This window comes from Echinococcus granulosus (genome assembly GCF_000524195.1).
Source record: "Echinococcus granulosus chromosome Unknown EG_S00031, whole genome shotgun sequence".
Classification (NCBI taxonomy): Eukaryota; Metazoa; Platyhelminthes; class Cestoda; order Cyclophyllidea; family Taeniidae; genus Echinococcus; species Echinococcus granulosus.
In genome coordinates, this window is record NW_020170411.1 from 9,846 (window position 1) to 29,432 (window position 19,587).

Consider the following 19,587-nt stretch of genomic DNA (forward strand, 5'->3'; position numbering starts at 1 on the left):
TACTTGCACTTTTCGGATGCCTTTTATGCTGCTTGTGATTCTTTTTTATACTTATTCTGCAAATTAGTTAGCATTAACCACTAAATATTGTTTATTTCTACTACTATCTGGGTTATCTGGAGTATTGGCAAGCACCAGAGAGTCCCTTGACCAACTCCCACTCCGCCCTTCAGTTGCTTGTCACGTGGGCCTGCATCAGAATTTCCTCCAGATTAAGCATAAACGAAGCACCACGCGACTGCAAGGTGATGTTTATTGTTGTACATTTAGAGGCACTGCCATTCGTTAATGGAATGGGCAGGATCCATGGAATGTGAGTTTCCTCAAAGTGGTTTCCCAAAACTGATCTAATCGCTTTCTTTATGAATAAGGCTTTTATTGTCTTCTTACATTATTGGAGTGCGGTGAAGGAAAGGAGTTATTCAAGTCCAAACTAGCTTAATTATGATGCGAAATTATACTTAATAATGATTTATACTTAGGTATTACAACCCAAGAAATGTGGCTGTCTTTCATTGTGATTGTGTGAAAGACATTTATCCTCGCACTAAAACATTCTCCAATTTTCGAACTATATAACACAGTGGATCTACACCAATGCATTCGTCCTTATGCTCAATGCAATTTCTAATTTCCTCTACTTAGCCTTCTTACTAATAGATTAAACACTGACGGAAATCTGCAGCCGTTTGTACCTTTCCTTTTATCGAGTTGAGTTCAAATTGCTAATAAACCTCGATGTGGAATCCACCATTTTCATACTACTCACACTTTTACTTCCGCACCCTCACTTGAATGTTGAAATGTGTTTCTGATGCTTCTGGCTCTTGAATTCAACACACAAACGGTTAAAGCCTTTCAAAATCCTGCGAGCCACAACCACGATGGAGAAGAGAACGACGGGACTCGCAGAATTAACTGTCTAGGTATTAAAAAGCCGGTACCGTGTTGCGTAAATACTCTTGCCCGTTTCTTCAGCATTTGTGCATAAACTATTACCACTCATCAAGTGTCGTGCCAAGACGGCCGTCTTTTTATTTAGCATAGAAATGTCTATGCCTGTCGCATGACCAGTTCTACTTAATAACCTGGGTGCCAATGCACCTATAACTCCATGACTGGGTACTGAGTGCGTTTTGCCTACTTGTCTCCTTATCCATGGAAGAAAGAATTTTGTGAGTGGAATATAAGCGCCTCTGCATTGCTCTTATTGGCCATCTTGCATACATGCTTTTGGAAAGCAAGGATTTTGCTACTTTGGAAGCATACGACTCAAACCAATGAAATCATTAGCAGTAAGCTCTTCCTTGTTTATGATAACCTTTTATTAAGTGAGGCATAGATCTTTCAGGTGAGGTGCCTCAATTCGCTTATGTTTGTCTACCCATTGGACAAATAAGTAAAAACCTTAAGTGGCTCGAGAGGAAGGCTAACTCGGCACCAGCAAATGGAATGTGGTCTCGTCTCACGAGTATTTGCCGAAAAAGCCGTTGTACTTGTACTCAAGTATAATGATATTTCATTCAGTAAAGTACAAGTAGACCTAAAAAAAGCATCCACTTGAACGAGGAGTGGGTAAAGTGAATTAAAGGAACCGAAGACAAAAATTGCAAGAGGCACGCAGTTCTCACGTAAGGGGGACCATTTTGGAATCTTGAAAACAGAAAAATCTGCGTTTACTTCATACTGATTTGTGCCTGCATTGCTCCTTCCTCAACCATTTCCGTTCATATTCGACTGCGGAAAGCGAAGGCAAATAATTAATTATTTTTAATTTTTCTGACACAATCTCCAATTTACCAATCACTTGTGCATGATAAGTTGCCATTCTCATGGTTATTTGAATCTGTTGTTGCTTATCCATAGGAAACGCTTGACGCGAATACTAATTCGGTAACGTACACTGAACTAATATTGACACTTCCAAAATGCCTCTTTCTGCTTTGTTATTTGGAACAAATGCTACGCTAATAAAAAATGAAGAATTGACGCTACCATCATGGTGTAAGCGTTCTTGCTATCCCGATACTGTACGGGTGCAATAATTCTGATTGAATTTTGCTAGTGCAATGTACTGTGATATCCTCGACTTCCTTGATCTCTGGAAGCCGATGCGTAGTGCATTGCAGAACATTCGGTACAGCGTGCATGACCACGGAGTTTATTTCCGTCGTGGAGACGTTAGCACGCTTAAGAACCCATTTCAGGGACTTCGATTCCTCGTCCATTACCGTACGTTTCCTCTTGTTCCAAAGGAGATGATCTGGGGAGAGTGAAGGGGAAGTTTGGTGTAGTGATGGCGGAAGATGTGAAACTTCCACTACGACCTTATCATGCTCCTGAAGGGCACGAATGGTGGGTTCCGATAAGGTAGATGGAGAACCAGCACCTTCAATTCCAAGGATAAAGTTGGTCTGGAAAGGCTCGCTCGTTGCATTCATGCTGTTCAACTCCCCTTTGCACGACTCCGCGTTGCTCACTCCTTCCGAAAGGGAATCGATCTGCTCGAGACATGATCTTAAGTAGAATTGTGGTTTATTAGAAGTTTACATGTATGGTGTCGTCTGTGCGTAAAAATATTGACAGTTTGGAGTTTCCGGTGATAATGAGCAATTTTACCAACTTTTACTTAAATGGTTGTCATTTTACACGCCTAGAAAATCTGAGTTTTGATTCAATGTCTGGTGTGGTGGTTATCCGTCCAGTATCAGGCTATTAAGTGCAGTTTTATATACTGAAGAAAGAAAAGAGTTGCGTCTAATGCATGACCTACGTGCGAGTGTAAGGGGAAGTCACTTCGACCTCGGGCTTCGGGGGCTCCAAGCACAATCGAGCAAGTGAGCTGTGTGAGAGCTCCGACATCAATACGCTTTTAGGCGTCTCTTGGAGTGCTCTAGGTGAGTGTCTGCGGATTTCGTGGGTGCTTTCATTTCCTAATGTTCTCTCAGCCGATGTTGTGGTCGGTTGGAAGGGAGAATTAACAATCATGGCCACCTCGGGCGACTCACCCTCATTGGATAAGAGGCCCCCATTTCTGTGTCTCTTGTTCTGACCCAACAAACCTGAAGCGGCTGTCGAAGGGCTGCACTCAGAGATCGGTGAGAGACATGGCAGTGGAGTAATGTGGATCAAGGTATTTTGAACGGCCTCTTCCCCCGTTTCCCCAGCCTGCTTTTCCTTCACTTCCTGTTCCCAAAAGACGTTAAAGCTTTTCTTAAATGTTTTTTCTTCATTCTTATCATCGTCATAGGCCTCCGAGACGTCAGTGGGCTGATCGTCGAGGATGCAGGAATCCAAATCTGGTATCAGACTATCGCTGCCAGAGGATAGAGTCGTCACACTCTGACTACAATCAGTCAGGGATTCGCTGAGAGAGTTAATTGTGGAGCTATGATGATGCGTTGCTGTATCACGTTTCTGACCAACACAAGTAGTTGGAGTCGCTGTAGGATGAACCAGAATGGCGAGGCGGACCTTCAATGAGTAAAATCGACCATTATAATACTTTGAAAAAGTGATAATTGGCATTTAAATACGATACGAAAAGAGAATTTTGAATTGCACAACTAACTATATCTTTTAGGTTGGGATTAACTAAGTAAATAATACAATTTGCTGAAACAAGCATGCACATTGAGAGATAATTGCAAAATTTGTGGTTGGTTAATGATTACTGAATGGCATTGGTTCCAAAAAATCCATCAGCTAACCTTTTTGTGCACCTGACGGTCGCTGGGTTCCCTGTAGGCACTCTGTCTGGGCGTGACCTCGGAGGTGGTTTTACAGCTGGGAACTGTCACTTGAAGGGTCTCTGTGGCCCCCGGAGCGGCAGCTGAGGAGAGAGGGACTGTTTCGTCGCTTTCAACGCGTGCATCGACAGAGCTTCTGTTGTATGTGGAGGCGGAAGTATCGGCACGTGGCGAACACATGGTTCCACTAGCGGTGTCTGTACTCTTGACGAGGTTCAAGCAATCCTGGTGAAGTTGTTGTTGATGCTGCTGCTGCCGATACATGACCACCGGGTCTTTACTACTTGTTTGTATTGGGGTTTCAAAGGTCTCTGGGATAGGCGTGAGGTGAGAGAGCGACCCCATTAATGGCGATGATGTCAAATCTGTGGCGCTAAAATAACAAAAATACCAAGTGCTACTGCATAATGATTGCGATAAAAATGTGTTGGGTTATTCGTTATGCTGCAGTGGAATAAGAGAGTTAAATATGTACAACATCTGCATGTCTAGGATATTTTGAGAGAACATTGAAATAACAATACTTAAAAGAGTGAATTTCTTATCCGTGATCCAGATGAAAGGTTACTAATTCCGACTGTAATTAGTGACCACTTAATCAGTATTTCATCCCTACTAGATGAAATATTATACAAGCAAAATTGCAAACTTACATGGTCAGACTGTCAAACCTCACATCATCATCACATTTAATTAGGTGGCAATGGATTTTAGGATAATCTAAGTACGGTTCTGCGAAAAATGGAACACGGTTAGGAAATGTTTGGATAATATTTTGAAAAGACTTCTCAACTTGTGTGCAGCAAGAATTTTAAAATTATACGGGATTGTAGATTTTTTATAACCGATGCAACAGATTAATGCCAAGTAGCTTGCATTGAGCATTTGCACTATATACCCATTCTAGTTACTAATGAACGAGGCATTAAAAAGACCATAAACTATTCACTGATAGAGCACCAATGATTGCATGAATAACAACTTTTTACTAGGGAAATTCACCTTGTCTGAGTCATTTCAGCTATTTTTGATACAGTAACACAGAGATCGCAGTCTTCGTCTCCCGATTCGAATGGAGCGATACTCCGGGGCGGGTGAATTACCATGGCCAGAGAGGGGTAGATAGTTATTCCATGAATGCATTTTCCTCGTCGGATTGTTCGATAGGTAGGTTTGCAAGGCTGAACTCCTGTTGTTTCACTCCCTCCCCCATCTTTGTAATTCTTTTTAAATTGTTTGGCATCGACCTCAAGTTAGATTTTAGAACAGATCTTTTACTGATAAAAAATTAGTAGCAAACTACCGACAGCGTGCTATTCCCCATAGAGCTTAGTGGCCATTTCCTGTAATTGACCAGGTAACTATTTCCCGATAAGAGTAAAGTAATGAAATGAAGACTCTTAAAATGGTGCAACTAGCAAAAAGCACCTACAGGCTTGGAAGGAAAAATGCTTTTGGTGAAAGAAACAACTATATTGCTGCCTTTATTTTCCATTGAAGTTGAATTTTCAAAAAAACAAAACTGCTTAAAATAAGTGATTTGACACTTTAAAAGTATGTGTGGATGTATAGGCTTTGCAAACGGCACACATGTACAGGAGTGATTTATGACAGCACTTGGTAGAGGCACACTTTTTATAAATCTCACCATCTTGTTGTTTACGTTTACTTCAACGGGCAGTTTTCAATGTTAGATCAAGTTCCACTGCAATCTACTAAAGGTGCAAGATACCTACTTCTATCCGACACAGCTAATGTGACTAGTGGGAGAGAATGCTCTTGCTTTAATTTAAGTTGCCACGAGGATTTACTAAAAACGGAAGAGCGTTTATTACATACACCCAATTTTTTCCCCATCTAATCAACTTGGGTAGCCGTTTTGGCAACAAATAATAATATTTGTAAGTTTCTTTACAAATGTGGTTTAAAAATGTGCCATTTTTGCAAAGCAGCTTGATTTCTACAACATAAATCTATCTTATGTAGTTCTCAAAAATTAAGTTGCACCTGCCAGTAGCTAATACTAGTGGCATGTGATCATACCTTAATGAGGGGATCCCCTCTGGAACGTACTACGTACCGTGGAAGACGTGAAACTGAAACGGGAAACAAATGAGCAGATTTGACTTCAGTTCTATCACATTTTCTTAGATCATTGACCTACTATGGACCAATTTACACTAATACAATCAGTAAATATACAATCATTTAGCGTTTTGGTGGGAAACAAGGAATCGTGTAATACCACATTCTAAAAAAATAGGTTTGCATGACTGATATTTACACATTTTTGTTAGTTAAATTACCCTTTAAATGAAATCTTTTGCTCAAACCTAGTTCGGGTAGTGAGAATCCATAGGTGTATGATTAGTCTACAAGCCACGATACAGTAGCAAGATAGGAAAAAACTCAGTAGACTCTACACAACCCTTCCCCAATATTTGGACAGTGTAAGTTGGACCTTACTTACTATCTTCGATAATCTACTTAAACTGATTCGCCTGACACCGTAAAGACTCTAGCTTAGTATGATTGACCCACCCTGCTGACGACGTTTCACAGCAAACCACATCGGCGTTGTCTGCGAGACGTCGTGTATTGCCTTTGTGGGAGAGGACTCGAGGCTACGAGTGGGCAGTTGGTTGGTGATGGTGGGATTGCGCGCTTTGATGAGCTGAAGAGCTTCAAGAAGGGATAGCCCACCAACGGGCCCATGCAGTCTTCCCAATGTCTTGCTACGATTCTGCTTTTCTATTTGACTCGCCAGCTCACCGATTCGGCAGCGCTGAACGTCGTTCCTGGATTCTGCTCTATTGAACCCGCTTGCCTTGGCCTCGGTAAGCAGTGATGAGCCCGGGCTGTGCTCCATTACATCACCTTGATGAATCGTCCTGTAGGCAAATTTCTAATTTAGTTCAGATGTCAAGCAGCTAACACAAGAGGTTCAATTGAATCATATTGAAATTTGAGTAAAGGGTGGTTTATAGGTAGTATATAATACCACCAAGGAAGAAGCGTGGCCTAAGAATGTGTTTTCATCTAAATGGATACATTTAAAAGGTTAATGAGCACTGTGAATTAAAAGAAACCAGACTCAGTTGTAATGTACGTTATTAAGCAGTCAAAGATAATTTAGCTTATCACAGTGTATTTATCTGATGGTTTGCACATTTACTGAAGGCAGGGAATCATCATTGTTGAAGAACAACTTCTTAAAACATCCTCCTCACACACATTTGCTCAAACGCACCATGTGTAAGTACAGTGAGGCTCCGCACATAATCAGTCTCAGTAAGTGATTTCGATAAATTTAGAGCACCTTCAGTATCTGTTTGGACAAGCTTAGGCGTTACCTTGGGATGTGCGATGATAAATATAGCCTTTGAGAGCTAAAAATAATTCAGGAGGAAAGCAATAGGTGGTTGTATACTATATGGTACAGTTTATGGAGTGATTTTACTTCGTGAAGAAGCGAACATCATTCGTTCCATTCTAATGCTAGTTAATGAAAGTAACTTACTGCATTGCGAGGAAGGTCTACAAAATGCATGGTCTTTATGGTTTTAAAGTGCTGAAACGCTTTTACTCAAAATTCTTCATATAAAGGTCACTCTAAGAATCGCGAAGTGTAAGGTAAAAAAAGTTATTAAACGTGTCGCTAATGGGAGAGCCCATTTAGCAGTCATTATTTCGAATTTATAGTTCGAATCGAACATACCTAGCGGGAAAGTATTTGCAGGAAGGATTCATCGGTGCCTGTGGAATGCTCAACGGAATCGTGAATGCGATCGATCCACGAGAAACGCACGTGGAGCTGTGATGTCGCCCCAAACATTCACGTGGATGTTGGGTCTTAGGCCTGATGCATCATCGAACGTGGCACACCCCACAAGGCTAGCCAGGCTCCCTGCTGGAAAACGAGCACTCGCACCCAAGATGGAAACCACAACCGTCTTTCTAGTTACTAATTTCCCCTGAAAGGAATTTACTCGCCAGTAGCGCGCGACTTTTAAAATCTAACAAAGTGCCTCCAAACATTTGGCACGCTGCCAAGCTCACACCCCAATGCAATTTGAGACGTCATCGGCACTAAACGAATCCTATCTCTAAGGTTAAATTTTTGAAAGTTACTTTTAGTTGAAGAAATTACAATCGAGGTGAGATATCAGCGAAGGGAGGATCCCATCTTGGATAAAACATTGAGTTGTAACATGTCTAAAATCATCAAAGTCCCGAAGCGACTTAGTAGATGACACCTCCAAGCTGGTCCAACACCAGCTTCGCACACGTGAAGTCGATCACCCAGTCATCAATGGGGGCAGTTCCAAGCAAGTGAAAAAAAATTCTTCCACGCCGTGGCAGAATAACCCAAACAACGCACATGAATACGCAACTTTTGCGATGGATTCACCAACCCAAGGCAAAAGAAAGGCCCATCTTTTTGCATGATAGTAACATTAGCAACGAAATGTAACAGAAGGGAATAAAGGCACAATAAAGTAGCGGCAACTGTGGTAGTGGAGTACAGTGTCATTTTGTCTTTAGACTACGAATGGTTTATACAGACAAGGAAAGTAGGTACGAGGGTCGACGAGACATCTATACACTGAGAGCCGGTAAGAACAGAGAGTGGAATCACAGTGCTTCCTTTTCCAGAGGTGAAGGAGTGAGACGAGACGCCGGTTGAAGGTAACCTCAGGAGCGGTGTCGCCACCAGAGGCCGAGGGACACCGCAGCAAGGAAGGAGAGGATTCCAAGGACGAAGAGAACGGCCTCGGTGAGGTTGCTGAAGAAGCCAGTGCGAGTAAAGAAGGTCCGCAGGGGCTGGGCGATGCGCTCGGGGAGCCATCGGTGACGTAACATGTTCTTCTCTGCCATTCGCGCCGTGATCTCGGCCAGACGGGCGCGTGTCTGCGCCTGACGCGCGAGACGCGCCTCCCGGAGCTGTCGGATCAATTCCAACTTCTCTAGTTCTTCCGCCTTCTCTTCTCCTGCCTCTTTCTTTCCTTCCTCCTTGCCTTCGACTGAAGGCTCAGCCTGCGTCGCTAGAGAGGAGGGAGCATTCACACCCGGAACTACGATGACCGGTAAAGGTTGATTAAGTGCGTCTTCTTCCAATTGATTATTTCCGTTGGATTGGACTGGTAGGGAGTTGTGAGACATCACAATGCTACAGAAATGCCAAAGATCGTTATAAAGGGGGAGGTGGATTGCTGAGGTGTTAGGCTACGTTTCATAAAAAATGAGAAGCGGCGAAGAAAAACCAACTATTGGTGTCAAAACAGAAAATTTTTGGTGTCTTCAGAAGCAAAACTACCCATAAAACTACAGAAGTGGAAGAATAAAAGCTATAATTCAAGCATGAAAATGTAAAAATAAATTTGAGTTAGGAGTGGAGCGAAGAATACGTGGGAGAGCAGTAATAGGGTAATCTAAGGAGCCAAGACTACACTGAGTCACTTGCAGGAGCTAGTCGGACAAGAAAAAATTGCCCATGAATCACTCAGTCAAAAATCCCGCGCCCTCAAAACAGGAATCGCGCTGAAAGAGAACAAGTTCATTCCTGATCTTATCAAAACTCGGCTAAACACCCGTCATTTACAACCTATTAGTGGTACGGATTATGACATATCAAAAGTGCTCAAGAGTATTCAAAGTAATGAAATAAATCCGCAAAGCACAAGGTAAAGTTCACAGAAAGTGAAATAATCGCGAAAAAAAGCCAAAGAAGCAGAGACAACGTTGAGAGGAAGCAGGTTAGCATCAGACGCTTGCGGGACTCAAAACGAAAAAGGTAGTTTTCTTGCTTTGTTTATTCAAGAACAAGTACGGACAGAGGAATCGGAAATGGTGGGCACTAAAAAGTAAACGTTATTTGGCAAGAGCAAATAACCATATTAACCAATATTAACTGCTTCTCGTAGACGCATTCTTTTCGAAATGGCTAAAGAAGAAAGCCATTTAAAGATAATAAAAGTAGGAAATAGAATGAGGGAGCTATAGAAATCTGCACTAAAGGAGGAACGGGTATCAAATGCCACTGTATTCAAAAATAAAGAGGTGCTGACGATGGCGAAACTCCAACCAGTGCTTCCTTTCAATGAGAAGAAGTTTATGCAAATGCCGACAAAAAACGAACACAAAATTGGCAGTGTAGATTGGTTGAGAGAGAAGTTCTATTAGCAATGTTCGCCTTCATGTAGGAAGAAAGCCGATGGTATGGAACGAAGCCCCAGGACAGCTGTTTTAATAATATGGGGAAACGGATAGTTCGTTTTAATAAGCAGGAAGAGGGAACGACTAGCAAGTAAATAAAATGATGCTACCTTTGGCATATCTCCAGATTATCATGGGTAGTAGTTGCTGCAGGCCGAACATGGCGGTGACCGCTTGACCAGATTCGATCCAAAGCGAAAGTTCTTCAGCCCCCGTCCACCAGCCAGGTCATGCTGGTGCGAATTTGCGTACGTGTGTGAATTGGGCTCCAATTCGACCAGTTTAAAAACCACACAATCACATAACCCCACCTCACCACCAGGAAGTTTTGTCGAATTACAGGGTCGAAGTTGTCTTCAACACCGTAATTCAAAAAAATCAGCAAAACCAAACTGCTTCCCCGGGGAGTTTAACAGTTTATGCAGAATTCGAAACGTACTGCCCGAAAATGGAGAAAGGTGGAGAGGTGCGAATGGAAGAAACAGCAGGGCAGGAGCAGAGGCTGGGAACCCGAAGAAATCTCTCACGCAAGTGGATTTTCGTCTCTCGGGCCGGTGAGTCAGCGACGCGGTAACGCATCCGCTCGCCGTGCATCGACCCGCCTCCAAACCCTCCATGCCCACCTAGCTAAGCCCGGTCACCGACCGACTGAGACGATTGCGCGTTGGCAAAGGCTTGCCAACTACTGTCCGGTGCTTTTTCACTATTTGAAGAAGATGAGTCGGCCAAGCCTTTCAGTATGTGTCTATGACATCGGCAGCGGGGAGAAAAGGTGAGGTGAAGGCATACAGAATGATAAGGGCGATTGGGCATGCCTGAAAGGACTTGCTGGAGCTGCGGAAAATAAGGAGTTTATAGTTCCTAGAGTGAGATGCCAACCACGTAAAGAAGCATTGCCGAATTCACGCTTGACGCTCAAAATGTCATAATTCACTTCACCCAGTTGAATGAGGATATGTCAGCAGCTAACAAGGTCAATTTTTCGACCTAGTTTACAATAGATCAAATGATCAACGGGCCGCGTTCTTGAAGGCAGTGAGCTTTACCTAACAGGTGACCCGATTTTGAAATCAGCTTGGCTTTGCCTGCAATGATTATAGATTCAATTTACGTCTGAAGGGTATGGATGCCAGGCTACTACAAAGACAAGGAAATATGGACCACTAATCCCAACAAAGTCGAAGTGAGAATCAGTAGACGGTGCAATTGAATCAAATTCGTAAAAAAAAGACGCTGCGCGAGCATTAAACAAGCTTCACATGAGGACCCTCCCCACGAAAAAATGAATTAAACTTTCATAAAGATTTGATTTGCGTGAGAACCCGTAAAAACAATCAAATTCCTTTACTTCGTCAGAAGCTTTGATGACATTATACCAGGTACCATTCGTCGCAGGCCCTAAGAGAGCACTTCACTGTGGATTCAAGGCAAATTTATCGAAAGGAACAACCACCCAGGCGAAATGAATCCTCGCTCTGGGAAGTCAATAGTTTAAATAAAATCACTCGTTTATTCGAATTACTGGCTTTATTGGTTGACATCAACTATATTTCAGCCTTGTCCATCCCATTTTTGAATAAGATTTTATTGTTTAGTAGACAGTTGTGATACAAATAAGAGGATTTCATTGTTTTCGCTACGTAGCTGGACTCAAGAATGAGCCGATGGGTGAATTGATTCTACTTCAAAACTAGGAAAATAGCTGCCTTAAGGAAGAAGTGGGCAGCACTCAGTCTCGGTCACCCACCATTCCAAAACGGTGGTCACTGAAAACGGTAGTGGTGACTAAGATAAAGTGAAATCAATCCAAGGATAGATTGCGATGGCATATTGGAATGTCGGGTGGAAGTAGATCAAGAGAGTAGGGAACGATTACGGATCATGTGGTCGACGAGATCACAGTCATTGGTCGTTCAAATAACACACGAGTATGAAGGGAGCCCAAGCCACTGCATTATAATCCATAGAACATTGGAACCTCAACGCGTCTAAATAATCGTGCGTAACTTCCGAGATGTTGTGCGTTTATGGTAGCGACTCGAGGGGTCTGTACACCAATTACCGATTTATTCTTTTATTAAGTGAATATATATATATATAAACAGCCAGTCATTATCACCCGTAAAGAAGACCATCTGGAGCTACTGGCGATACACGCGCTTACGAGGCGTGAATCATCAAAACAGTTAAGAAACATTTAACACCAATGGATCAAGTCTCGAAATAAAGTACATTCCAGCAGGATAGCGCGTTTAAGCAAGCTTCGATGTGTCGCATCGAGGACAGGCTAATATATACATTTGCACATGAGATGAATATTGCACCAATCACGAGCTGCAAAATATGCATATCGCTTAGGCCTTGTGATGCACTACCTGCCGTTTGACAGAATGATGCTCTTGTAACAGAAGATATGACTTAAATAAATGGGTTTAATTATGTGAGGAAACTGTACCAAAAGTATAATCTGAAACTACAAGTGAATATCAATAGAAGTCGACAAACTAAAAAAGCCGTCACCAAGTCCCAGGTAGGGCCGAACACTCAAAGAAACTAAAAGACAACAAACCTCTCTTCAATTTCACCGGTCTGGACCTCTTCAACTTCTATGGGTAGAGGTGGGAAGTGGTTCTGATTCAAAAAGTGGTGATAGCGATTGGGTTTCCGGCAGCTCTGATTGAATAATTCCCTAATTTCAACCTCATCTTCCTCGTCCGTAGAGGCGGAGGATGAGGAATTGAGGGAGCAGAGGTAGTTGGCGTGGAGGGCAACTCCTCTTTTGGCTGCGCACATCCGAAGGTGCCTAAGGATCTTGCGCTCATCGTCCTGAATGTCCAACTCTGTGGCCTCTACGTGGTTACTCTCAACATTCTCTTCTTCACTGCCAATTTCGTCATCACTGTCACTTTCGCCATTCTCGTCAGCAGCGATGTGGTTGTGCTCGGAAAACTATGGATGGGAAAAGAAAAACCGACTTTGATCAGACTCTTGTTCATAACGAAATCTTTATGTGCAGTTGAGGTGAAAGTTCGATGAATCACGTAATCACAGCGGCAGCAGCTGAATGCAATTTTATGAACGAACGGCATGAAGCTATGAGCCTCTCCGCTCCTGTCAAGGTGAAAAACAGTTGCAACACTCAATAAGCTAAAGAAAACGCGGCCTACATAGTTTTACTCCACTGATTCAGATGGAATGGCTAACAAGGAGTTAAAGGACATTCTTAGCATGTCCTTCAGTACGTATACGTTTGCTTGCAAGTGAACAATGAGTATTAGTATTGCTAGGTCAAGGAGAGTTTTCATCTCCGAGTTCAAAGCGCTGAGGAAAAATGACATAGCATTTGTTAAGGGAGTACACGTGTGGTAATGGAAGAAGGAGGCTCTAAGCAAAAAGGCCACCTTCAAGGCCACCAGGGAGACGGGACAAACAGCGGGAATTGAGAAGCCAAAGCATTTGATCTGGGAAAGAGTTGGAAAGCACAGGAGATGTACGGAGGTGCAAACACGCACACACGCCTGGGTTTGCATGCAGCCTAATATGATTGCGAAATGGGTGGTAACTTATTAGACAGTCTTGGGAAGATTGGACTTATCAATAGCGAGTTGTCTGAGTAAAAAGAAAAAAGCTTATTTCGAAACAGCCGCAAAAAAACCTTAATACCTGTGTTTTATAACCTTGAAAAGTAGTGAGTAACAAGGTTAATGTAACAAATCGTTGAGAAATTAAAATAGTTCGCTACCCCTGTCTCGATTCGTACTTTCATAAATGAGATATAAATAGTCACCAGCACTGGTAAGCATGAAAGTAAAGCAATCATCAGAATTTGGCAGAAGAGTAAAGGTGAAGAAAGCGAACACAAACTATGAAAGGGGCAGTATATTGATGGGCGATTACAATACTGTGGAAATGCACGTCCGCAAAAGGCCGAGATAAAAAAAATTCGTTGGATCACGTGATGCTAGAGAGACAATAATGCACAACTAAAGGGACAACCACTTAGGTGCAGTCAGACTGAACATTAAGAAATAGAGGCGACTAAAGAAATAATTTTTACAAATAAGCAGACACCTTTGGGTTAATGAGCCAAACACACATGGACCTTGAAAGAGATTACGGAAGAACTAAATATTTCCAAAGTGGGCAGACAGCTACAAACTAAGCTAGACACCCATTTTAAAAACGGACATTAAAATAAAATGGATAAATAATACAATAATTAAATTCCTACATTAAATAAGCATAAACTGGTTAGAAAAATAATAGGGAATATCCAAGTCAGAGCGTGAATTTGTCCCGTGTTACCTTGGCGAAAAACTTAAGGAGCAGCTCGAATACTCGCAAGATCTTGACAATAAAAACAAAACTTCTCGAGCGACAATCTCGAATTACGTCAATAGGGTTAAACAATGTGCGTTAACATAAACAGTAAAATTTGTATAGACAAACTCAGAAATCGTCCATGGACTGGTTTCTAAAAATACCGCAAAGGAGCTGTAGGAAACATGAGAAGTCAAGGAAGAAATGAGGTAGCATGCGAACTAATATTGAACAAAGCATGTTGGTCTAAACGGTATGCTTAAATATAATTTTTCTGTGAACCACTTTCAGTATATGAGATTACAGAGGTAGGATAAGTGCAAGAATGGCGACAGACTTACCACCAGAGCAGCACGCTCTCCGGGTGGCGTGGAGAGAAGAGTTTTTCCGCCCTCAATGACGGCTAAATAGCAGTAGCGCAGCTGCTGCGCCGTCTGAATGATGCCCATTCGGCATTGACGCAGTTGGATTAACAGCTGCGGCAAATTCACGCCCTCCATACTATTCTGCTTCTCGATCTACGAGGCCAGAGGAGGACAGAAATCAGATTTCCTTGATGCAAATGGGATGGGGACCAAACAATACGATGCTGCCATTCAGTATGAAGCACCCGATACAATGACCTCTGATTTGCACGTCGTGTGTGCAATAGCGGTCATTCATAGCATGATCGAGTGCCATAATTATTGGAACTAGTTTTCTAAAAAGCGAATATTTCCAAAAGACTACAATGGACAGAGTGGATATCTGCTAAGCACATTCGTACCTTGACTGCCCCAAGTAGAGTTACAAGCATAAGAAGTCGCTTAGACGATGAAGCAAAAAACAGGATACCATGATGGCGAGATGTAAAGTGCCTCTACGGTAGTGTAAGCTTGGAAGATAAGGCTACGCCCCGTGAAGGTAATGGTAACAATAAAGGTGCTGTGAGTACATCGCCGAAAGATTATCAGTCAAACAATTAAGAAACCTCGATTGTGAACGAAAAAGATGGATTATAGGGCGACTTGTATCTTGCTTCCCATGGTCAAGCTAACTCAGAGTGAATCAGTTCCCCGATGTTAGGCATGAATAACGAAATAAAAAAATGTGGCGTCGTATTTCAAATCGTAAAAAAAAAACAATCAACAAATAGCTCTGAAACTTTAAAAGATGGCTAATGATTTGACTTTCAGCAAATTTGCCAGCTAAACGTACAAAATTCTTGAGGTTATTTATAGGCAATCTTTTTCGTTGTAAGCAACCCGCACTTTGTTAAAAATGATATCTCAAAACAAAACACCTTTCATAAAAAAGAACAAAAATTATTTCAGATCAAAGCACACTCCACTATGGACAATTTTTGCCAATCAATGCTGAACCATAAACAAAAAAGTTAAAAGCGCGTTAGTAAGGATTGGTGTTACGCTAGAATGCTTGAATGAAAGAAGGCGGAATGATCTAAACGAAACATTGAGAAAATCCTCTACATTTGGTGAAGAGCACAAGGTGAATCCTCAAAGCACGGTGTCACGAATGTAGACAGCCAAGAATCCAAGAGGCGTGCTTGTGAATGCGATCCTTCAACAGGAAACGACATACGTACAACGCAGAGGTACACATGTGGAGCGTGGGCGGAATCGAGAAAAATGAAACTGAATCTGGTTTCTCAAGTTGATCCGGTCCAAATAGAGGTTGTCAACTGTCTGGTGCCCTACGTAGGCAATTTGAGGGAGGGGGGGAGAAAGAACTTTTACCGGTGAGGTGTTGTAAAAGGTACCTCCGAATAGAGACAAGCTGCCAATGGCCTTTGAAAGTGAGAACTATTAACATGAAAGCGTTGAGGCAATATAGTGCACGTGGTCAAAATTTTCAAAAACAGTTAGTTTTGCCCAAAAGGTAGATGAAAAAGACCATCATATTGATTGTGACGAGGTATTTTGTAATAAGATAGCCAGATTGGCCTAGGAGCGTAACATGAGCCACAGCATCTGCCATAAAAGGAGGATAAATTGATGCCTTGAGTAGTCTGAAATGAATAATTGGGTTGGACACAAGGACAACGCTAAATCAGTTCAAAATATGGAAAAAAATGATAATGCACCATGGATAAGTGTACGAATACTAAGGCGAACCATTAAATTAGTTGCACTGAAAACAATTAAAACCAACACCGTTGTCAAAATTTACGTGGGTAGCAGCGATAACATCAACCGATCAGTTTGCTTCAAACAGCCACATATCAACAAAAGAACCGTTCATTGCAAATTTGAAATCCCAAGATCCATAGGAAAGGCATAGCAAAAGGAGCGGAAATCTGTGGAGCTACTGAACTACCATTGTTTCTTGCTTTGTATGCTAGAATCCACTTTCTAGTCATCAGAGAAGGATCTAATAACACCAGAATCCGTTTATAGGCCCCAATAAACCTCTCTGAAAATACGTGAAATAATATGGTCCGTCAGCAACAATTTCAAAAACTACAACCTTTCCAACCAATTAGACGAGTTTTTGCGTATACTTCAAACATCTTATTGCAGAACAAAAGGCGAAAAGAAATGATCGGACCAACATAAAGTGATTACAACTGGGAAAAGAATACAGTTTAGGGATACAAAGCCTAGGACAAAAAGCCAAGACAATCTGATGAAAAAGTGAAGGCTAATGAGGGATAAGATGTCAGGAAAGTCTCAGCACCAAACAGATCAAAGGATTGTGCGGAAGACGACCTTAAAGATACCCGTGAAGGATGCGCGCGGCGGTGCAGCTAAGGCGTTGGTAAATGGACAAATAAACCGAGAAACACGAAAGAGGATAGAGATAAAAGTGCGGGCTGCCAAGGACAGATGGCGAAGCAAAGGACAGTACCAGAAAACGGTCGAGCTGATATAGTAGAAAAATTTCGGAAACGCCACACTGCCGATTAAGCCTCTTTGAAGAAATGTTGAGGGAAGTTGAGGTAAAGAAAGGCACACACAAGTATGAGCAAATACAGTTCCAAGACTGTTGGAATATAACCGACATCAAAATATGCGGTTCTTGACTTACGATAAATACTTTGATACTGTGAGTCCATCGAGAAAAAAACAAAGGGAACACAACGCTTGAAGCACCAGGGTGAATTATCAAAATTGAAATTTCCCATAGAACCTTAATTATGTGCTTATCGGTCTAGGCGTAAAGAAACTGGTTCGAAAAAGGACTGATCTGGATTCGTTGCATTTACGTATGGGAAACACAAGCAGTCGTGTGCTAATTCCTTTTCATCCTGCAAACTGACTGAATAATGAAGTGAGCTGAAAATATTGTTTTCGAAAAGTGACGCCACAAACACAAAAATTTCAAATGAGCACAATTGTGGTCCTCTCAAGGAGCTGTGGTGCATGCGGGAAGGAATGGTCAGGTAAAAACGTAAAGTGACTAAACTTAAGGTGGCAAGACAACGCACTGCCACTTCTAATTTGATCCCACTTATACAAGAGATCAAAAACAAGAATAGTGCTGAGAACAAACAATTTAGTGAGGACCTTGTTGGCGTCTGCGTGGCTTACAGCAAACGAGTTCTAGATCTGTGCATTCTGGTTCACAGCATTGGTGTTGACCGATCCACAAATCCCCCTAAACGCTCCCAATTAAAAACACTAGACCTAGGGCATGCAACTACCAACTCTTTTGAAATATCATAAACAAATAAGTCCACGATCAGCAAAAGATGAAGTACGAGAACGTAGACATATCAAGGAATGAAAATGGAATGCACTGAGAGCGATGGTAGAACATAAGGCAAAATCCCATTAAAGTGAGTTTGGACTATTAAAAAGGGGACACAGAACGATAATTTAGGTCTGAAAAAAGTAACTTTATTTAAGAAGTCTGCCAGCAAAACAATGGTCATGCGACGAGTTTGATCCCTTCAAAATCGAAGAGTGAGATAGCCATGAAAGTAGACAATAATAATCAACTGACCATGGATAAAGCGATGTCCATCAGCACAAACGTGCCAGAACGACCAACCCCAGCGCTGCAGTGAACGATTCCCGGTCGATCTGGATCATCAAGAGCGCCCGTTCGGCGAACATCCCAAAGAAGATTCAGCATACTACTGGAATACTCGGGAACTCCAAAATCGGGCCATCGGGTGTAATGGAAATGTAGAACTTCGTGAGTAAGGTTGGTCTAAAAGGATAAAAAAAATCCTAAAAAAAGGCGTTACAGTGCCAGCAGCTAAAAGCACTAAATAGTGGACCAAATGAGTGGCGGATATTGCTAAAAATCATACGACACTTTCATATAGTGCAAAGCGCAAAATATCACATTGTCAAAGTGGAGGGAACAGACTTCCAACTTCCAATAAATAAACCCACCAAAACATTTACGACCTCCAGAGTCCGAAAAGTGTACAACCCCTTGTTTTCCTCCAAAACGCATGTGACCGAACAATTTGCATCAGGAAAGTTGAGCGTTGCAGCATGGTCGGGAAAGTAATTGAAACACTTTAAAGCACCCTTTTCTGTGAAACGATTTAACATGATGATAACGGGGCATTTTTGTTCCACAACCATTTGCCAAAAGTGACCCGCGGTTTGAAGAAGAGGACCCTGAGTGAGTATATAGCGTCGAGATGGAACTTCCTTCACTTTTACAAAATTAGCATTTATATAATCCCCCGTTGATTCACTCTTCAGTAAAACCCGCGTTTCATCGTCTAAGAATATGGGGAAATTACAGTACACTTACAGGGGATAATGTCCCGGTATCTGTTTTTCCATCTATTTTTAACCTCATTCGCAGCAGACAAGGTCAACTGGCAGCTTTCCACGGAAGCCAAGTTTTGTATGCGCTGTAAAGATAAGTAATTATGATCTTTACTTCATAAAATAAGCTCCAAGAGCGACATTCGTCGAGTTGCCGGAATTCACGCTCCAGGGGACTAAGCTGTTGGCATTCAAGATTTGTCCGCGTGCTATGGTCGGACGGCAGCAGAAGAGCACCGCACACAGACATTTTTGAAAGCGTTTCCAGGCCTAGGAGCAATTTTAAAATAAAAGTGATTTAACGGCTGAGCCGTAACCATGAGTAAAGTGCTAGGTGAAAACGCATTAAGAATATGGCCAATGATTTGAAAAAAAATATTTCTTTTATCCAAAGGGGATTATCTGCTACCCAGGTAAGTACGTAAAACCTCATATACATGTATGCACAAATAAAATATTGTAGTAATAAAAGATTATTGTTTTTGCTAACAAAGTGCAAAAGCTTTCTTTTATGCACAGTTTACCGTATGGGACATATTCTGAAAACAAATGCACACAAATTCAATGCA

At 42.0% G+C, this 19,587-nt stretch overlaps 1 protein-coding gene across 1 annotated transcript; it reads right to left on the reverse strand. All coding sequences in view use genetic code 11, as the record gives it.

Annotated features, from left to right (window-relative positions):
• Positions 1-1,997: 1,997 nt before the first annotated feature.
• EGR_04717 (Tyrosine-protein phosphatase non-receptor type 1) lies at positions 1,998-19,268 on the reverse strand (the record flags this gene model as incomplete). The annotated part of the gene is made up of 14 exons (XM_024493966.1): positions 1,998-2,517; positions 2,774-3,474; positions 3,711-4,122; positions 4,752-4,996; positions 5,793-5,845; positions 6,291-6,640; positions 7,468-7,608; positions 8,464-8,919; positions 12,535-12,914; positions 14,627-14,803; positions 18,231-18,440; positions 18,629-18,969; positions 19,002-19,104; positions 19,134-19,268. The coding sequence occupies 14 exons, from the start codon at positions 19,266-19,268 to the stop codon at positions 1,998-2,000; spliced, it is 4,224 nt and encodes a 1,407-aa protein (XP_024351531.1).
• Between the last annotated feature and the right edge of the window lie 319 nt (positions 19,269-19,587).